This window comes from Magnolia sinica, chromosome 18 (genome assembly GCF_029962835.1).
Source record: "Magnolia sinica isolate HGM2019 chromosome 18, MsV1, whole genome shotgun sequence".
NCBI classification, from domain to species: domain Eukaryota; kingdom Viridiplantae; phylum Streptophyta; class Magnoliopsida; order Magnoliales; family Magnoliaceae; genus Magnolia; species Magnolia sinica.
In genome coordinates, this window is record NC_080590.1 from 19,722,264 (window position 1) to 19,737,595 (window position 15,332).

General features: G+C 42.5%; 2 protein-coding genes across 2 annotated transcripts; one reads left to right on the forward strand and one right to left on the reverse strand.

Moving 5' to 3' along the window:
* Positions 1 to 117: 117 nt before the first annotated feature.
* Positions 118 to 3,652, reverse strand: LOC131232486 (pentatricopeptide repeat-containing protein At2g13600-like). The gene has a single exon (XM_058228749.1). The coding sequence runs from the start codon at positions 3,592 to 3,594 to the stop codon at positions 979 to 981; it is 2,616 nt and encodes an 871-aa protein (XP_058084732.1). The 5' UTR covers positions 3,595 to 3,652; the 3' UTR covers positions 118 to 978.
* Positions 3,653 to 4,676: 1,024 nt separating this feature from the next.
* On the forward strand, positions 4,677 to 14,934 carry LOC131232610 (protein RTF1 homolog). Its single transcript, XM_058228962.1, has 2 exons — positions 4,677 to 4,901; positions 12,663 to 14,934. Exon 2 carries the CDS (start codon positions 12,713 to 12,715, stop codon positions 14,657 to 14,659), a length of 1,947 nt encoding a protein of 648 aa, XP_058084945.1. The 5' UTR covers positions 4,677 to 4,901; positions 12,663 to 12,712; the 3' UTR covers positions 14,660 to 14,934.
* Positions 14,935 to 15,332: the final 398 nt, after the last annotated feature.

Below are 15,332 nucleotides of genomic sequence, written 5' to 3' on the forward strand. Positions count from 1 at the left end.
AAGATCTTGTTGCCACTGTTCTTCATTTGAACATTTCTTTGATGGTCTTGTTGTTACTGTAAACTCAGTTCATCCACACATGTGAGTTCGGCTCACGATTGCAAGCACACACAATCACTGACAAACATCCATCAAAACCCTTTCATGTATGGCCAATGAGATTCAGTTCGTCATATTTATACATGCAAACTAAACAGCTAGTAACATCTTAAGATGATTTGCTAGGCCCACAAACGCCTCTCTGCACACACACCGTTTCATGCAAGCATCCTTGCCAACCTCGCTAGTGTCCCGGAGGTGCATTAGGTGGCTCGCACTGGGATGATGGCCATACAAAATAATTGGACTTGTTTACTCATTAAATGGGCCACACGCATGTTTTGAATATGGACTTTGGCAAGTCTTTCAAACTGTCCATTTTATCCCTGCATGGGCAGTCCACTTGATGATTGGACCATCCTGATTTATTTTCTTTTTTCATATATTCATCTTCATGGTTGGGGCCACCTTATGCAATGTTCAGATGTACAACATGCCAGCCAGGTAGCATGCATGCGGTGTTTAAAAGTGTGTGGGCTAGCAAAACCTGGTGTAGAAAAGATGATGGCAGCAACGCACATATGTATGCCATAGCCATTTGAGAGGGAAGTGGGTGGAGATGGTAGGAAAGGATACCATGAATTATGGTTAACTGAGAAATGGTCCTTGATAGAGCGGATGGGGGAACAGGATTCATGGAGCTGCCCCCATTAATTTGGATATTAAGCTTAGATGATGATGATGATGATCGTTGTCCACATCCAAGGCATACTTGTAGAAGGCCCTTTTACCATTCACACATTTTCTACCCTTTCAAGGCAACGAGAGCCGCCGATCAGTAGCAATCACTTAATCATGGCACGAGTGATGGTCATTGCAACGAGGAGCCATCAACGCCTTTTTCAGCTCAACCAGGCCTGTAGACATGCAGGTCCACCCTCAGCTGCAGACCCTACTCAAATGTATCCCAAATGGATAGACTTCATTTGTCATATTCAAGGCCAAGCTCTCCAACACTGCGTAGATTTCATCTGTTTGTTCATGGGATCTATCACTGGCAAGAAATACATGAATTTGATCTTTATCCTCAATCCAACTGCAACCTGGGCTCTTTTGCATTCCCCTGTCTTTCATTAGCTGCCTTGTTTTAGAAAAATCATCCCATCTCTCCGTAGAAGCATATAAGTTTGCCAGCAAAACGAAATTCCCTGTATTGCTAGAATCCAATTCAATGAGTCTATTTGCTGCAATTTCTCCCAACCCAACGTTCCCATGAATAACACAGCCACTAAGCAAAGAACCCCACACTACGGCATCAGGCATCACCGGCATTTTCTTGATGAGTTCGTATGCTTCACTCAGACAGCCTGCACGGCTCAACAGATCGACCAAACATGTGTAGTGTTTGAGGGTAGGTTTAACATCATAATTTGCCATCAGATCAAAGTACTCTTGACCTTCTTCAACCGATCCTAAGTGGGCACACAACGATAAAACGGATAGGAAAGTAACAGAATCTGGTCTAATTCCATCTACCAGCATTTGATGGAATAGTGCAACGCCTTCTTTCCCGCGTCCATGCATGGCATATCCTGCAAGCATGGTGTTTCTTGAAACTAAATTATGGTGAGATATCCTGTCAAATGCTATGCGTGCATGTTCGATGCTTCCACATTTAGAATACATATCCACGAGGGTTGCCCCGATATGGACATACATCTCATACCCATGTCTGATTGAATGTGCATGAAGTTGTTTCCCCCGTTCTATTGTTGCCAAGCTCGAGCATGCATGTAGAACCATGCCTACAGTATATATGTCAGGCTTCAAATTTGCAGATTGCATTTCAGAGAACAGCTGCAGAGCCAATTCAGTGTACCCATTCTCTATGTGGCCCGTTATAATTCCGTTCCATGTGTAGATATTCGGTTCCAAACCATCTGATTTCATCTTATCAAGAAGCTTGTCAATGTGCTCCATGTGATTACAGCATGCATAGCCAGAAATCAATGCATTCCATGCTGCTGAATCCCTTTCCATTATTCCATCAAAAGCCATCTGAGCAGACGGTAGATCACGGCATCTGGAATACATCTCAACAAGAGCACCGCCCACAAATGCATTCAACTGAAGTCCTCTAGCAATTGCATACGAATGTATCTCCTTCCCTTGCCTGAGAGCAGCCTTGTCTGCACAAGCAGTAAGAGCACTCCCCAAGGTATAAGTATCAGCTTCCACCCCTTGCTCCATCTGCATATCTCTAAACATCTTCAGGGCTTCATCAAACTGCCCGTTATCCACATACCCAGAAATCATCGAATTCCACGAAATCGTATCCTTATCAATCCCAACCAGCTCCATCTGATCAAACAGTTCCTTAGCCTTACTCACCTCGCCGTTCTCACCATACCCAACAATCATAGTATTGAAAGACACCCTATTTCTAATTGAAAACTTCAAAAAGATCATCAATGCATTGCCCATATCACCACACCTCCGATAAATATCAAGCAATCCATTAATGACAAAAGCATTGGACATATACTCTTGCCTCGTTATATAGCCATGAATTTCCTTGCCCATGCTTAGAGCTTGTAGTCTTGCACAAGCTGGCAATACACTAGCCAATGTCCGAGCGTTCGGCTTAATGCCAGCTGCCAGCATTCCATGGAAAAGCTCAATGGCTTCCTCGTCATACCCATTTTGTGCAAACCCACCAATCGCTGCACTCCACGACACAAGATTAGGCATCAAATTACCCAAAGACTGCATCTTCTCTAAAAATTCCAATGCCTCAAAAACCATCCCATTAACTGCACACCCAGTAACAATAGAATTCCATGAAACATAATCTCTTTCTGGCATCTTTTCAAAAACCATTTTTGCACCAGACAAACACCCACATTTCCCATACATGTCGATCAGAGCATTACACACGTATACATTTGAAACGAACTGCCTCTTTATTACAAATCCATGTAACTGTCTCCCCAAACCCAAATCACCCAAACCACTACAAGCCTTAAAAACCACAGGGAAAATGAAGAATTCAAAATCAGTCCCTTCAACCTGCATGTGTTTGAACAGTAGAAGCGCTTCCTCAAACAACCCATGGTCTGAAAATACGGTCAGAGCACCTGCCCAAGAGTATATGTTTCTAAAGGGCATTTTCTCAAACAGAAGGGATGCACTTTCAATGCACCCACACCTACCATACATTTGCAACAGCTTTGTTTCCAAGAACTCATGTCCGTGGAAGCCTGTCTTGAATGCATGGGCATGAATCTGTCTAGCCATATGTATGCACATGCATGATTCAACGACATGGGCATAGTCATGTGAGGTTGGTGGTCGATGAAGCAGGGTTTGGAAGTTGGCATGTGTGGATGTTGTAGAGGATTGGGTTTGATTGTTGGTGAGAGGAGAAAAGAAGGAGAGGAGTGTGGGGTTTTTGGGTCTTTGTATGGATGGGATGACGATGGGTATGTGATGATGATGGGTGATGTCATGTGGATAAGATGGAGATGGATGAGGGATGATCAAGGGTGCTGGCATTTTGAAGGCTCGAATTACAGTGTAGCTGTTGTTGGATGCAGTAAAGAATTTTGGACGTTGGATTTGAGGTTCGTTTTTAGTCCATGTCCAACATGGGAAGCGGATTGAGTGGTGACCTCAACACCACGTAGCACTGTGGGGCCCACCTTGTTGTATGTGTTTTATATCCACGCCTTCCATCCGTTTTGCCAGATTATTTCAGTGCATGAAAGTGGACCACACCACAAGAAACAGGGGAGATAATGACACCTACCGTTGAAACCTTCCCAGGGCCCACTGTAATGTTTATTTACCATCCAACCTGTTGGTCAGGTCACACAGACCTACCTGAATGAATGTGAAACACAAATATCAGCTTGATGTAAAACTTAGATGGCCCCAAAAAGTTTTTAACGGTGGATGTTCAATCACCACTGTTTCCCTTAAACAAAGGTGTGGTCCACTCGAGCTGATCTTATCATTAAATTTATTTATTAAGTGGTTATTAGTTTGTTGAGGAGTCCGAACCCCAAATGTCGGCCCCTAATTCAACCTGATTTCTTGTATGAAAATTGGACCCACATCTGTTTAAATGGAGTTGGTGCATTGATGAATTACCAGCTTCACATCCCTAGATTTATAGGGTGGATCGCCTGGTTACATGAAACAGTGTTGAATAAATGTAGACCGTTAACATCTTTTTGGAGGCCATAAAAGTTTTGGATCAAGCTGATCTTTGTTTATTCCCTTCATCCGGGTCTGTATGACCTAATCAACGGATTGGATGTCAAATAAACAGTACAGTTGGCCTTAGGAGGATTTTAATGGTGGATATCCAATCACTACTGTTTTACTGTGGTGCGGTCCACATGAGATTTACATCCCTCTCATTTTTGGGATCTAGCACTAAAATCATCTGTAAAAATGGATGAATGGAATGGATGAAACACATACATCATGGTGGGGCCCAAAGAGCACCGACCTTCAGCCATCGGGCTGGTGGCAGGGGGAGTAGCCAGTGCGTTTGCGCTACCTGACTTCTGCATGGTAATGATTTTATGGTTCGAAGGCGAACGTGATGCAGCCTACTTGATGGACGGGGTGGATCTCATCAAAGTTCTACCGACGTAGACTCTCGGCGCGCGCGGTACCTAGCGCGGTTCTATTATAATAGGTCGGGATGTATTCGACCAAAATCCATTCGAAAAAGGAGTGGACTGAGGAGTTAGGGTTGCTCTTGGTTTCTTCTCTTCTTCCATTCCCTACTATGGCATCTCCTCCGTTGGCAATCCGGCAACGATCTGACATCTACGCCGGAGTCTGACACGGTATGAATCTTGTTCCTCTTCTTCTTCTAATTCTTCTTTTGAATGACTTAGATGCGTGGAAACCTTCACTTAAATCGCGAGCACCGTTTTTGGATGGTAGCCCGAAAATCACATCGATAGGTCGATCTTAAGCGCTAGATTTTACTCACTGAATTTGTAATAGCCACGATGGGTTCCATGTTTGGATGATCTGGATTGACATTTGCTGCCTGAAGGGTGGATGGGTCACTGCCACCTAAAACATGGTGGTGAAGTCTTGCCCCCTTCTTCAAGCCATCAATGAAGTCGTGCTGTTCAAACAGGTTGACTTAAAGGGCAATGGAGATAGCTGCAGATTTTAATCGGCAACTCATTAGGGAGTCAGTTCTATAGATATGCCTCTGTAATGCCCTAACTGTAGAAATATAAAAAATAAATAAATATAAAACAGAGTTGTAGATTCTCCAAATATCTACAAAAGGTGAGATTTATGGACGTTTGATGGGGATGCGGATTTGTAAGAATCCCCCTGTAACCCATGTGCAGGCGTGCAATGAGAAAGGGTAAAATCGTCATTTGATGTGGGGGAGTCTTTGCTTTTCACTCCGGGCTCCATAGTGCGTGCAGCATCCAACCTGTCCGATAGGTTGGCCTCATCATGAGGATTACCTTTTGAAAAATCAGCCACATCCATTCGTAGACTGGACCAAATTGTATTTTGCTATTTGTCAATATCTTGAAAATTTTCTGTGTGGTCCACCTGATGAGTAGACGGGGCTGATTCTTCCACTAGGGAAATCCTCATGTTAGGACCAACCTTTTGGAAGGGTTGGATGTCGCATGCACTTAATAGGTTGGAAGTTATCTGCTGGGTGGACTATAACTTGTGGCCAAACTGGTTGGAATTGGGACCACCTCTTCTTGAGTCTCAATTTATTAAATTTCTGTGAATTCGATTATTTAATAGTTGCTATCTATTGGTGAATTAGATCATGTGTTGAATTAGTTAGTATGATTTTACATATGCCTCCTTAGCGCTTCTGTTCCTTTGCAAGTTGCAACCATCAGTTGGCGACTCAAACCAGGCAGAGCGTCTAGCCATTGTGGTTCGGGTGGATATTTTTGTGAGTTGGGTAGGTGATACACTAGTCATGGTAGGGGACTTTTCTTCAACAATCACATGAACATCAAGGAAATGCACACCACCATGGAAGCTAGCTTTCATCCTAAATCCCTTAAATTTGTGGATCAGAGCCATGACTATTTCTTTTAATACAAGTGCCCGGACAGGCCAATTGTATTGCCGATTCTTCGTATAGGGGACTCTTACACATTGTCTTGATGGATTGTAATTGTACCTTCTTTTTAACTAATACATGCTAACCATTATCTATGAAAAAAGCCACCAGTTGTTCCCACACCCAAATCCACTCCTCCTTCCATTTCATGCAACTATGATCCATGATTAGACCTTCCTTTTGAGAAGATTGGCTTCATTACTTTGTATATTCTGCTGGAGGGTTAGTTTTTTCATGAGAATTGAAAGTCTATTGCTAATGTCTATCATAGTGACAGATCTCATTCTTGACAATTTCTCAGCCAGGGATTTCTCTGGAGATTTTTCAGATTGACATTTTTCTCACATTCATCATCATCTAAGCCTTATGCCAATTGAATGGGTTTTGCTACATGAATCCCTTTCCTCTAACAATTTTCTCTCACGATATTATTGGAAAAATCTTGCTGAAAATAAAATATTAAGAATTGTTTATTATAAACTAATAAATAATTATAAAAATTTAAATATATAGGTATACATGAATGATTTGAACTTCTAAATATTTCACGTGTTAAAATTGCAATAGTTTCGTGATAAAATTGCAAAAAATTTAGCTGTTTAGATTTTGAAAGTCTTGTGATATTCTCAAAATGATATTTTTTTAATGATTTTTTTTTTTTTTTTGTGTGTGAAAATATCATGAGATTTTGAAAATCTCAGCGATATTTTTCACAATGATTTCCATAGTAATAGTACATATGATTTCCATAGAAATAGTCAATGCATAAAATGGTTTTGGCATGTGGGAACTTTAATTTTGTCACATGAATGGTTCCATGAAGATATTTAATCCCATTTTATAATCCAATATTGTGATAGTTGTTAGAGGCACTTTCCTTTTATGTGTTCATCAACCAATCCATTATCATCATCATCTAAGCCATATCCAGACTAGTTGGGATCAACTATATGAATCCCTTTCCGCAATTCCACTCTATCTAGGGCCATGACCTCGGTTAGACCATAGATCGTCAAGTCTTTTCTTACTACCTCCACCCATGTCCTTTTGGGCCTTCCCTTGCCTTTAGAGCTTTCAGCTTGTACCAACTCACTCTTATGTTCTAACTGATGCAGTTCGTGGTATTTGTTGCACATGGCCGAACCATCTTAGTTCACTTTCCCTCATCTTATTACCTATTGGTGCTACTCTTAAGTTCCTGCGATTGTTTTCATTTCTAATTCTATCCTTGTCTTGCCGCTCATCTATCCCAACATCCTCAGAGTCATTTCAACCACACTCATTCTATGAATGTTCCTTAACTGCCAAACATCCCATATAGCATGTCTATTCTTATGGCTATCCTATAAAATTTCCCTTTCAGTTTGAGTGATCCATGACAATCACATAAAACTATAGAGGCACATCTCCATTTCTTCCAACCCACTTGAGTTCTATGAGCAACATCATTTTCAATCTGTCCACTCTCATGTATTATTGACCCAAGATATTGAAAGTGGTCATTTTGGAAAACTTCTTGGTCAACAATCTTAACTAATTCCTCGTTCTAACTCCTATTGTTACTGAAATTACATTCCTTATAATTTTTTTAGTCTGGTTAATTTAAAATCCTTTAGATTCTAAAGCACCTGTCCATAAATCTAGTTTTGCGTTTATGCGCTCCCTCATCTTGTCAATCAAAATTATGCCATTTAGAAACAACATAGAGCATTGGATCTCTTCTTGCAAATCCCTCATCAACTCATCCGTAACCATTAGGAAAAAGGTATCGGCTCAATGCCGATCCTTGGTGCAAGCCTATAGTAATTGGGAACTCACTTATCTCTACACTAGTGGTCTTCACATTTTTGTTGCTTCTTCATACATATCATTAATCATGTCAATATATCCTCTTAAAACTCATTTCCCATCATTCATCAAATTAACCCTCTAGGGTTCCTATCATAAGCTTTCACTCAGTCAATAAAGACCATGAGAGATCATTCTCTCTCTATATTTCTCCATCAATTGTCTAATTAGGAAAATAGCTCCAGCGATAGACCTCCTTATCGTGAAACCAAACTGATTTTTGATACATTCCTCTCATGCCATGGTTTTTGCTCAATCACTCTTTCCCAAAGTTCCATAGTATGGTCATAAGTTAATCCTACAGTAGTTAGTGCAGCTCTGTATGTCTCCTTGATTATTATAAGTAGGTACCACAGTGCATTTCCTCCATTTGTCTATCATTTTCTTCTCCATTTGTCTATCATTTTCTTCGATCTTACAATCTCGTTGAACACTTATCCTTTGGTTGCATTAGGTTGGCAGCTGGCTTCAAACTTGTGCCATAACTTCCAACATGAATTCAAATAATATGTTCATCAACTGATTCATATGCCATTTAACTTTTCAATTATGCACTGTTGTTCCAAATTTCAATTTATTCTAGAAGCAAGTTTTAGTAAGACAGATTGGCAAACTTTTTGGAGCTATTTATCTCAATTAAGATAATGTCCTTTTCTTCTTGGTTGTATTTTTTTACTCAGTTCCTTTACCTTGTCTATATTTCAACTCTTTACTATATGTTAATTTGATTAAGAAAGAGAAAATAATTGAAGTCAATTATCTCCTTTCCTTCTCAACTGTGGCTCTTGATGGTTTGAAATTTTCTGCATTTAGAAAGTCACAAGCACTCTGGTATTACAAAATAGTTGTACAATGGCCGTTAAATAATGGTAGCAGTGGGATCCATTTTGTGTTATAGGGATGTCATGCCAGTTCTGAAAGATATGGCCTGTAATTTGCCAATACAGGCCCATAACAGTCTGATATGGGGCCTTTACAGGTTATTACGATCCACATCGTAAAGGCCATAAGGCTGGCTGTTACAGCCACCATTATTGTTAATGTGTACATTGACGAGCACAAGTGCAGCTCAAATAACAAATTTTGTAGGAAATGCTTGCATGAAGTTAGGAAATAACAAGTTTTTTATGGTGCAATCCATCTGAGCTTTGGATGTGCCTCATTTTTGGGCTCATGCCCTAAAATTATTTGGCAAAATGGATGGACAATATGGATATAACACATTCATCACGGGTGAGGCCCAAAAAAATTTTGACACGTGTGCTGCACTTTACATCCGAGTCTCTCTTAATTCAAGCCTTAAAAAATTGTACACAAGACATATATTAACTTAAAATTTGACAATTAAATTATGGATTGCAATTGCTAACTCACAATGCCAAAATCAAATTATTTAAATAGTTTTAATTGTTAATTTGTGAACTTTTATTTTTTAAAATAGGGCCTTTTGATTTATTTTTTATTTTATATGATTCACTATCCAATAAATGTCCACCAATTTATAAGTGGGATAATGACAATAAATGACATGAATTTGAGGCTGATTTGGAGAATAGATTGGTCCTCCAAGTCAGCCCCAAATTGGCAACGCCATCTACCTGAATTTAATTTCATTTTTTTAAAGAACTATTGGGTGAAATGATATCAAGTTGTTAAGTATATAAATTACATATTTAAAAAATTAAATATATGAATTTTGTAGTTAAATTCAAGTTACCTGGTTAAAAAATTAATTAGACAGTCCGATACAACTTCTCACCAAAGAGTGGACCGTTACACCACCATAAACATGTTCCAATTTATAAATGAATGCATATTTGGAATGCTTAAAATATTCCGGATTTAATTTATATTTTTTCATATTTTTTTGGAAAAAAAAATTTGCGCCGTTATGAGCCGTTACGCCCCCGTATCCGTATCGGTTTCGGAGGGCACCGTTACGCCAACCGATACCGATACGGGACACCTTGCTGACTGCCGGAAATGGTAGGCAGCTGATCGGAGAAGAAGATGACTTGGGTCTAACTGGTCCAGTCAGCAGGTTTGGAATAGTTGTTTGAGGTCTGGCAGATCCCACATGGGCAGCTTGTGCGGTGAAGTAGCAGTACCAGCCAGCTCATCCCCACCTATCAAGATAAGGTTGAGTAGACGTAAAGCTGGAGTGTTTTCGTATATCAACTACCCATCTGCCAACAATGACAGGTGTCCTGGGGAGATCATTCTGAATCTCGCTTGCAGAGTTATGGTACACTTGAAAGAAAAAAATCCTTCCTAGATTTCGTATCCCATTTCATGAGAAAATGGCTTATGACTCCATGGAGGTGGATTTTCTTGGCGGAGGCTTGGGTTGAAGAAGGATGCACTCTGGAGAAGAGTCATCAGCGAAAAGTATGGTTCTCCAAACAATGGTTGGACCTCAGATTGTTAAACAGGCAATCAAATTCCAGAGTGTTGAAAGGCATCTTGGAGTGGGTGATTTATCCACATCTTGTGGCGAGGTGGGCATTTGGTTGGGTGATAGATTTTGCTGATGTTTGTCCAGTTTCTATCATGTTTTGAAAAATCGAGATGCCATGGTTAACTAGGTTGTGGACCATATAGGAGGCAGTTAGGTGTGAATTTTGATTTTTAGATGTAATCTGAAAGATGACGAAGTTGGGGGCTTTCAACATCTTCTCCAGTTCCTTCATCCAGTGATCTTATTGCCATCGACCATCTGAAGAAGAAATGGAATGCTTCAGGCAATTTTTTAGTCAAATCTTTATTTGAATTGCGACAGCCTTAGAATGCATCCCCCCACCCCAGTCTTCAAAGAAAAAGTCCCTCGTTTGAGTGGCTGCTTTCATATGGACAACATTTAAGGATAAGATTGTCACAATCCATCGTCTTCAAAAGCAGGGGTTTTCAAAGGCCGAATGGATGCGTTATCTGTAAATGCGACGAGGAATCTGTTCATCGTCTATTTATCCACTGTAATGTTGCAACGATCTATTGGGGCAACTTCGTTAGGCAATTCAGAATCCAATGGACGATGAGGTGCACCACCCTTGGAGAGGTATTCTTTAGCTGGGACAGCGGGTCGCTTTCGGGTAGCATGAGGATTATGCGGGGAATCCTTCCTCTAGCTCTCTGCTTGGAAGTATGGAAAGAGAGGAACTTCAAGGATGAGCAAATTTCAGTCATGGGTCTGTTCAATCGCATCAAGGCTAGTATGGGTGAATGGGCTTCCAAAGCGTTGCCTAGTAGTGATGTTCTGGCAGAATGGCAGTTCTTTGATTGAATTCATAGCTTTCTTTTGCACCCGTAGGCTGCGGCTTTTTTTTTTTTTTTTTTTCTGCAGGCCTGTATCCTTCTTTGTCTTATGCTTAGTTTTCTTCCTTGCTTCTGATTAAATAATTCATTTAATCAATGACCTGTGGTTTTAGTCTTTTTGGTGTCGTATGCAGGTGCAGGTTGCACCCTGCTTGAGTTGTTTTCTCCTTTTCTCAATAAAATCTTGCTGCGTTCTTTAAAAAAATGAAAGCTGGCCAGGCTCCTGCATATGACATGTCTTTGTCAAACTAGGCTAGTCACCAAGTAGGACTGATTTCAAATCCCTTCAACAATTGCGTTAATTTGAGTAATGCCAGGTCCCTTCTGCCCCACCATGTGATGTTCTAGACCTTCATCTAGAAGGTACACTGTAGATGGGTTATACTCGGGCATTTTCACACCGGGCTCGAGTAGGGTAGCCTGTGGGATGCTGGGACACAATCGGGGTGGGACTCCTCACTGGGGGTGATTAATGCGCATTTCACACCAGGCTCGAGTGGGGTAGCCTGTGGGATGCGGAGACACACTCGGGGTGGGCGGCCTATGTAAGGCGGTACCCATGTGATTTGGAGCCCACAAGGGGAGTTCGGCAGAGATCCTAACCCATGCAATGTGGGGCCTAAGCTATGAAATAAAGGGATTAATTCGCTATACTTTAACAGTTCGAGCTTTTAGAGCAAGCGGTTAATTGTCCTGCATCAATGGGCCACATTGAAAATATTTTCACTGATCAGATTCCTCACTGTCCATACAAAGGGGAATGAGAAATACCTGTCCAAAACTTCAACACATGCATGGACGACTATGATCTCTAATCAGCACTAAAGTTTGCATGTGGGCCATTTTATGATAGGACCTGCTAGATCAATGGTCTGGATCACCACATGAAGGAGTAGAAGGGCTGAACTTCATGAACGAGCCTCTAAGGGTCAAGCTCACGTTCGTCACTAGTTTTCTTCACTGATTTCATTTTTCTGTTTCCTTTTGTTATGAAATGTACTTTATAGAGGCTCAAGCTCATGTTCGTCACTAGTTTTCTTCACTGATTTCATTTTTCTGTTTCCTTTTGTTATGAAATGTACTTTATCCAAGAAATGAAGGATTTAAGGCAAAATTGTCACTTTCTTAAAGGGCCTTGTGCAGTGTGTGCCGTTTCTGAGTGTGTGGAGGGCATGCATATTTTCCAGTCTTTCATATTTGATACAAGCTTTTTGCAAGTACCTAATTCTCCTAACATAGTGTTTTTTTTTTTTCCTTTTCCATTTGAGCTACTTGATTTCTGTTGTTTGATCTCTACTGAACTTGGTTAATGATAATGTTGCAGGTCATTCAAGAGACAATCACTGTTCCTGGTGTAGAAAGAGAGAGAAGATCATGGCAGATTTGGAAAACTTGCTCCTGGAAGCTGCTGGGAGAACTGGCACATCTGGGAGGAAACAACCCTCTCGTCCTCAGTCAAGAAGGCGACGGGAAGGTTCATATTCCGATTATGGGAGTGATTCAAAGGACTACGACTCAGATGACCCAGGTTATAAAGCCCGAAAACCTTCTGGATCCCAGGTCCCTCTGAAGAAGAGGCTTGATCCCATGGAAAACGATGATGATATGGGTAGCCATGGAGATGACGATGATGATAATGGGGGTGGCAGCGGTGATGATTCAGATAGCGCATCCTCTATTGGGAGCGACCTTTACAAAGACGATGCAGACAGGGAAGCACTTGCAAAGATGTCCGAGCTTGATCGGGAGATGATACTATCAGAGCGGGCCGACAAGAAAAATGATTCTCAGTTGAAGAAAAAGGTAAGGGCGTCATCTCAAAGTGAGAAGAAGACACGACCGAGGAAAGAGTCCCCCCCTCCACTGCCAGCCCGCGGGCGCTCATCCACTAACAAGTTTAACAAAACAGCCGCAAAGGATGCGCTGAACGAGCTGCGTGCGAAGCGGTTGAAACAGCAGGGTTCGGAGGGTCAACGTAGACTGAGGGTTGCATCTGCTGGAGCTGGTGGCAGGGAATCTTCACCTGTCAGGCGGAAGTCCATGACTGCAGCAAGCATGATCAGTGACTCGAGCAGAAGTGAGAGTAGCAGGAGCGATAGCAGCGATGAGGAGTCTGCATCTGGTGGAGGGATGCCAGAGAGCGATGATGAAGCGCTGAGGTCTGAAGAGGAGAAGCTGACTTATGAGGATATCAAAGACATCACAATCCGGAGGTCGAAGCTGGCAAAGTGGTTCATGGAACCCTTCTTTGAAGAGCTGATCATTGGCTGCTTTGTGAGAGTCGGGATCGGGATGTCTAGGGATAAGGTGAGCATCTATAGGCTCTGTATGGTCCGGAATGTAGATGCGTCGGATCCAGACCGACAGTATAAGCTGGAGGGCCGGACCACCCACAAGTACTTGAACTGCATTTGGGCCAATGAGAGCTCGGCCGCCAGGTGGCAGATGGCCAGGGTCTCCGACTCGGCCCCTACAGAGACAGAGTTTAAAGAGTGGTTCAGGGAGATAGAGCGCTCTGGTGCACGGATGCCCAGTCTGCAGGATATCATGGACAAGAAGGCGGCCATACAGAAGACCAATGCTTTTGTCTACTCAGCAGCCACTGTGAAGCAGATGTTGCAGGAGAAGAAATCAGCCTCATCGAGGCCGTTGAATGTGGCAGCCGAGAAGAACCGCCTGAGGAAGGAGATGGAGGTGGCAGAGAGCCGGCGGGATGATGTGGAGGTGGAGAGGATCCGGGCCAGGCTGCAGGAGCTAGAAGCCATGTCCCGCCAGGTAAAGGAGAAGGATGCTAAGGCCGTGAGGCTGGCCGAGATGAACAGGAAGAACCGAGCTGAAAACTTCAAGAATGCATCGGAGTTGAAGCCGGTGAACACGAGCCTGAAAGCCGGAGAGGCAGGATACGACCCTTTCTCGAGGAGATGGACCAGATCTAGGAACTACTATGTGTCGAAGCCTGGTGGAGCAGCCAATGGGGACGACGGAGCCACAACAGGCCCTGGCTCTGGAATTGCAGTGGGGGCTGGAGAGGCTGCGACTGTGGCTGCTCTGGAGGCAGCTGCTGGTGCGGGGAAGTTGGTGGACACCAGTGCTCCTGTCGACCAAGGGACAGAGTCCAACACATTGCATGACTTTGAGCTGCCAATATCATTGGCGGGGTTGCAGAAGTTTGGGGGTCCGCAGGGGGCGCATTTGGGTTTCATGGCACGGAAACAGAAGATAGAGGCAGCCATAGGTTTCCGGGTGCCAGAGAATGATGGGAGGCGGCATGCACTGACTCTAACAGTTGGCGACTACAAACGGCGGAGGGGCCTTCTCTGAAGCATGTATAGAAGCATGGGGGCTTGTGCACTTTGTAGTCACGCTGTTGAAGCTCGTCATCAGTTGTTGCAGAGTGTGTGTGTGTGTGTGTGTGTGTGTCTGTATTTTTAATTTCTTTCTAATTTTCTGCCCATGTTGCTGTGTGAGATTTGTGACTGGGTAATTTCCTCTTATGTTAAGATTGCCTAATTATAATGCTCTGCCCTTATGATTCTTGACAAGGGTTAGGGACTTTGCATAGCCTAGTGGTCATTCTTCCCAATGGTTTGCTTTTATTCTCATGTTTTTCGGAGAAGCAAGCAATAGGTTGAAAGAGGGACAACTGATCACCTACAGTTGCGTGTATGCTAACTCAGCATACAGTGTTTCTTCTTCCAATGTGTCACATGTGCAGGACATCTGAACCCGTGCTATATGCTGCCCCACCTTTTATTTATTTATTTATTTATTTGGATGGTGGGGTGGCACTGATTAGTGGAACATCATTACTTTTTAGCCTGGTTATAATATGGTCTTACCTATCGATAGCATGGCTCACCAGCAGCTTGAGATTATAGGCAAAATGCTGAGGGAACCCTGGCCGTTCGTTTGCCTGGTTCACCCATGCCTTGCAAACATGGGGCCAACAGTTGGGTGATCTAAACCATTGATACAGCGCTTCAATTGTTACCCA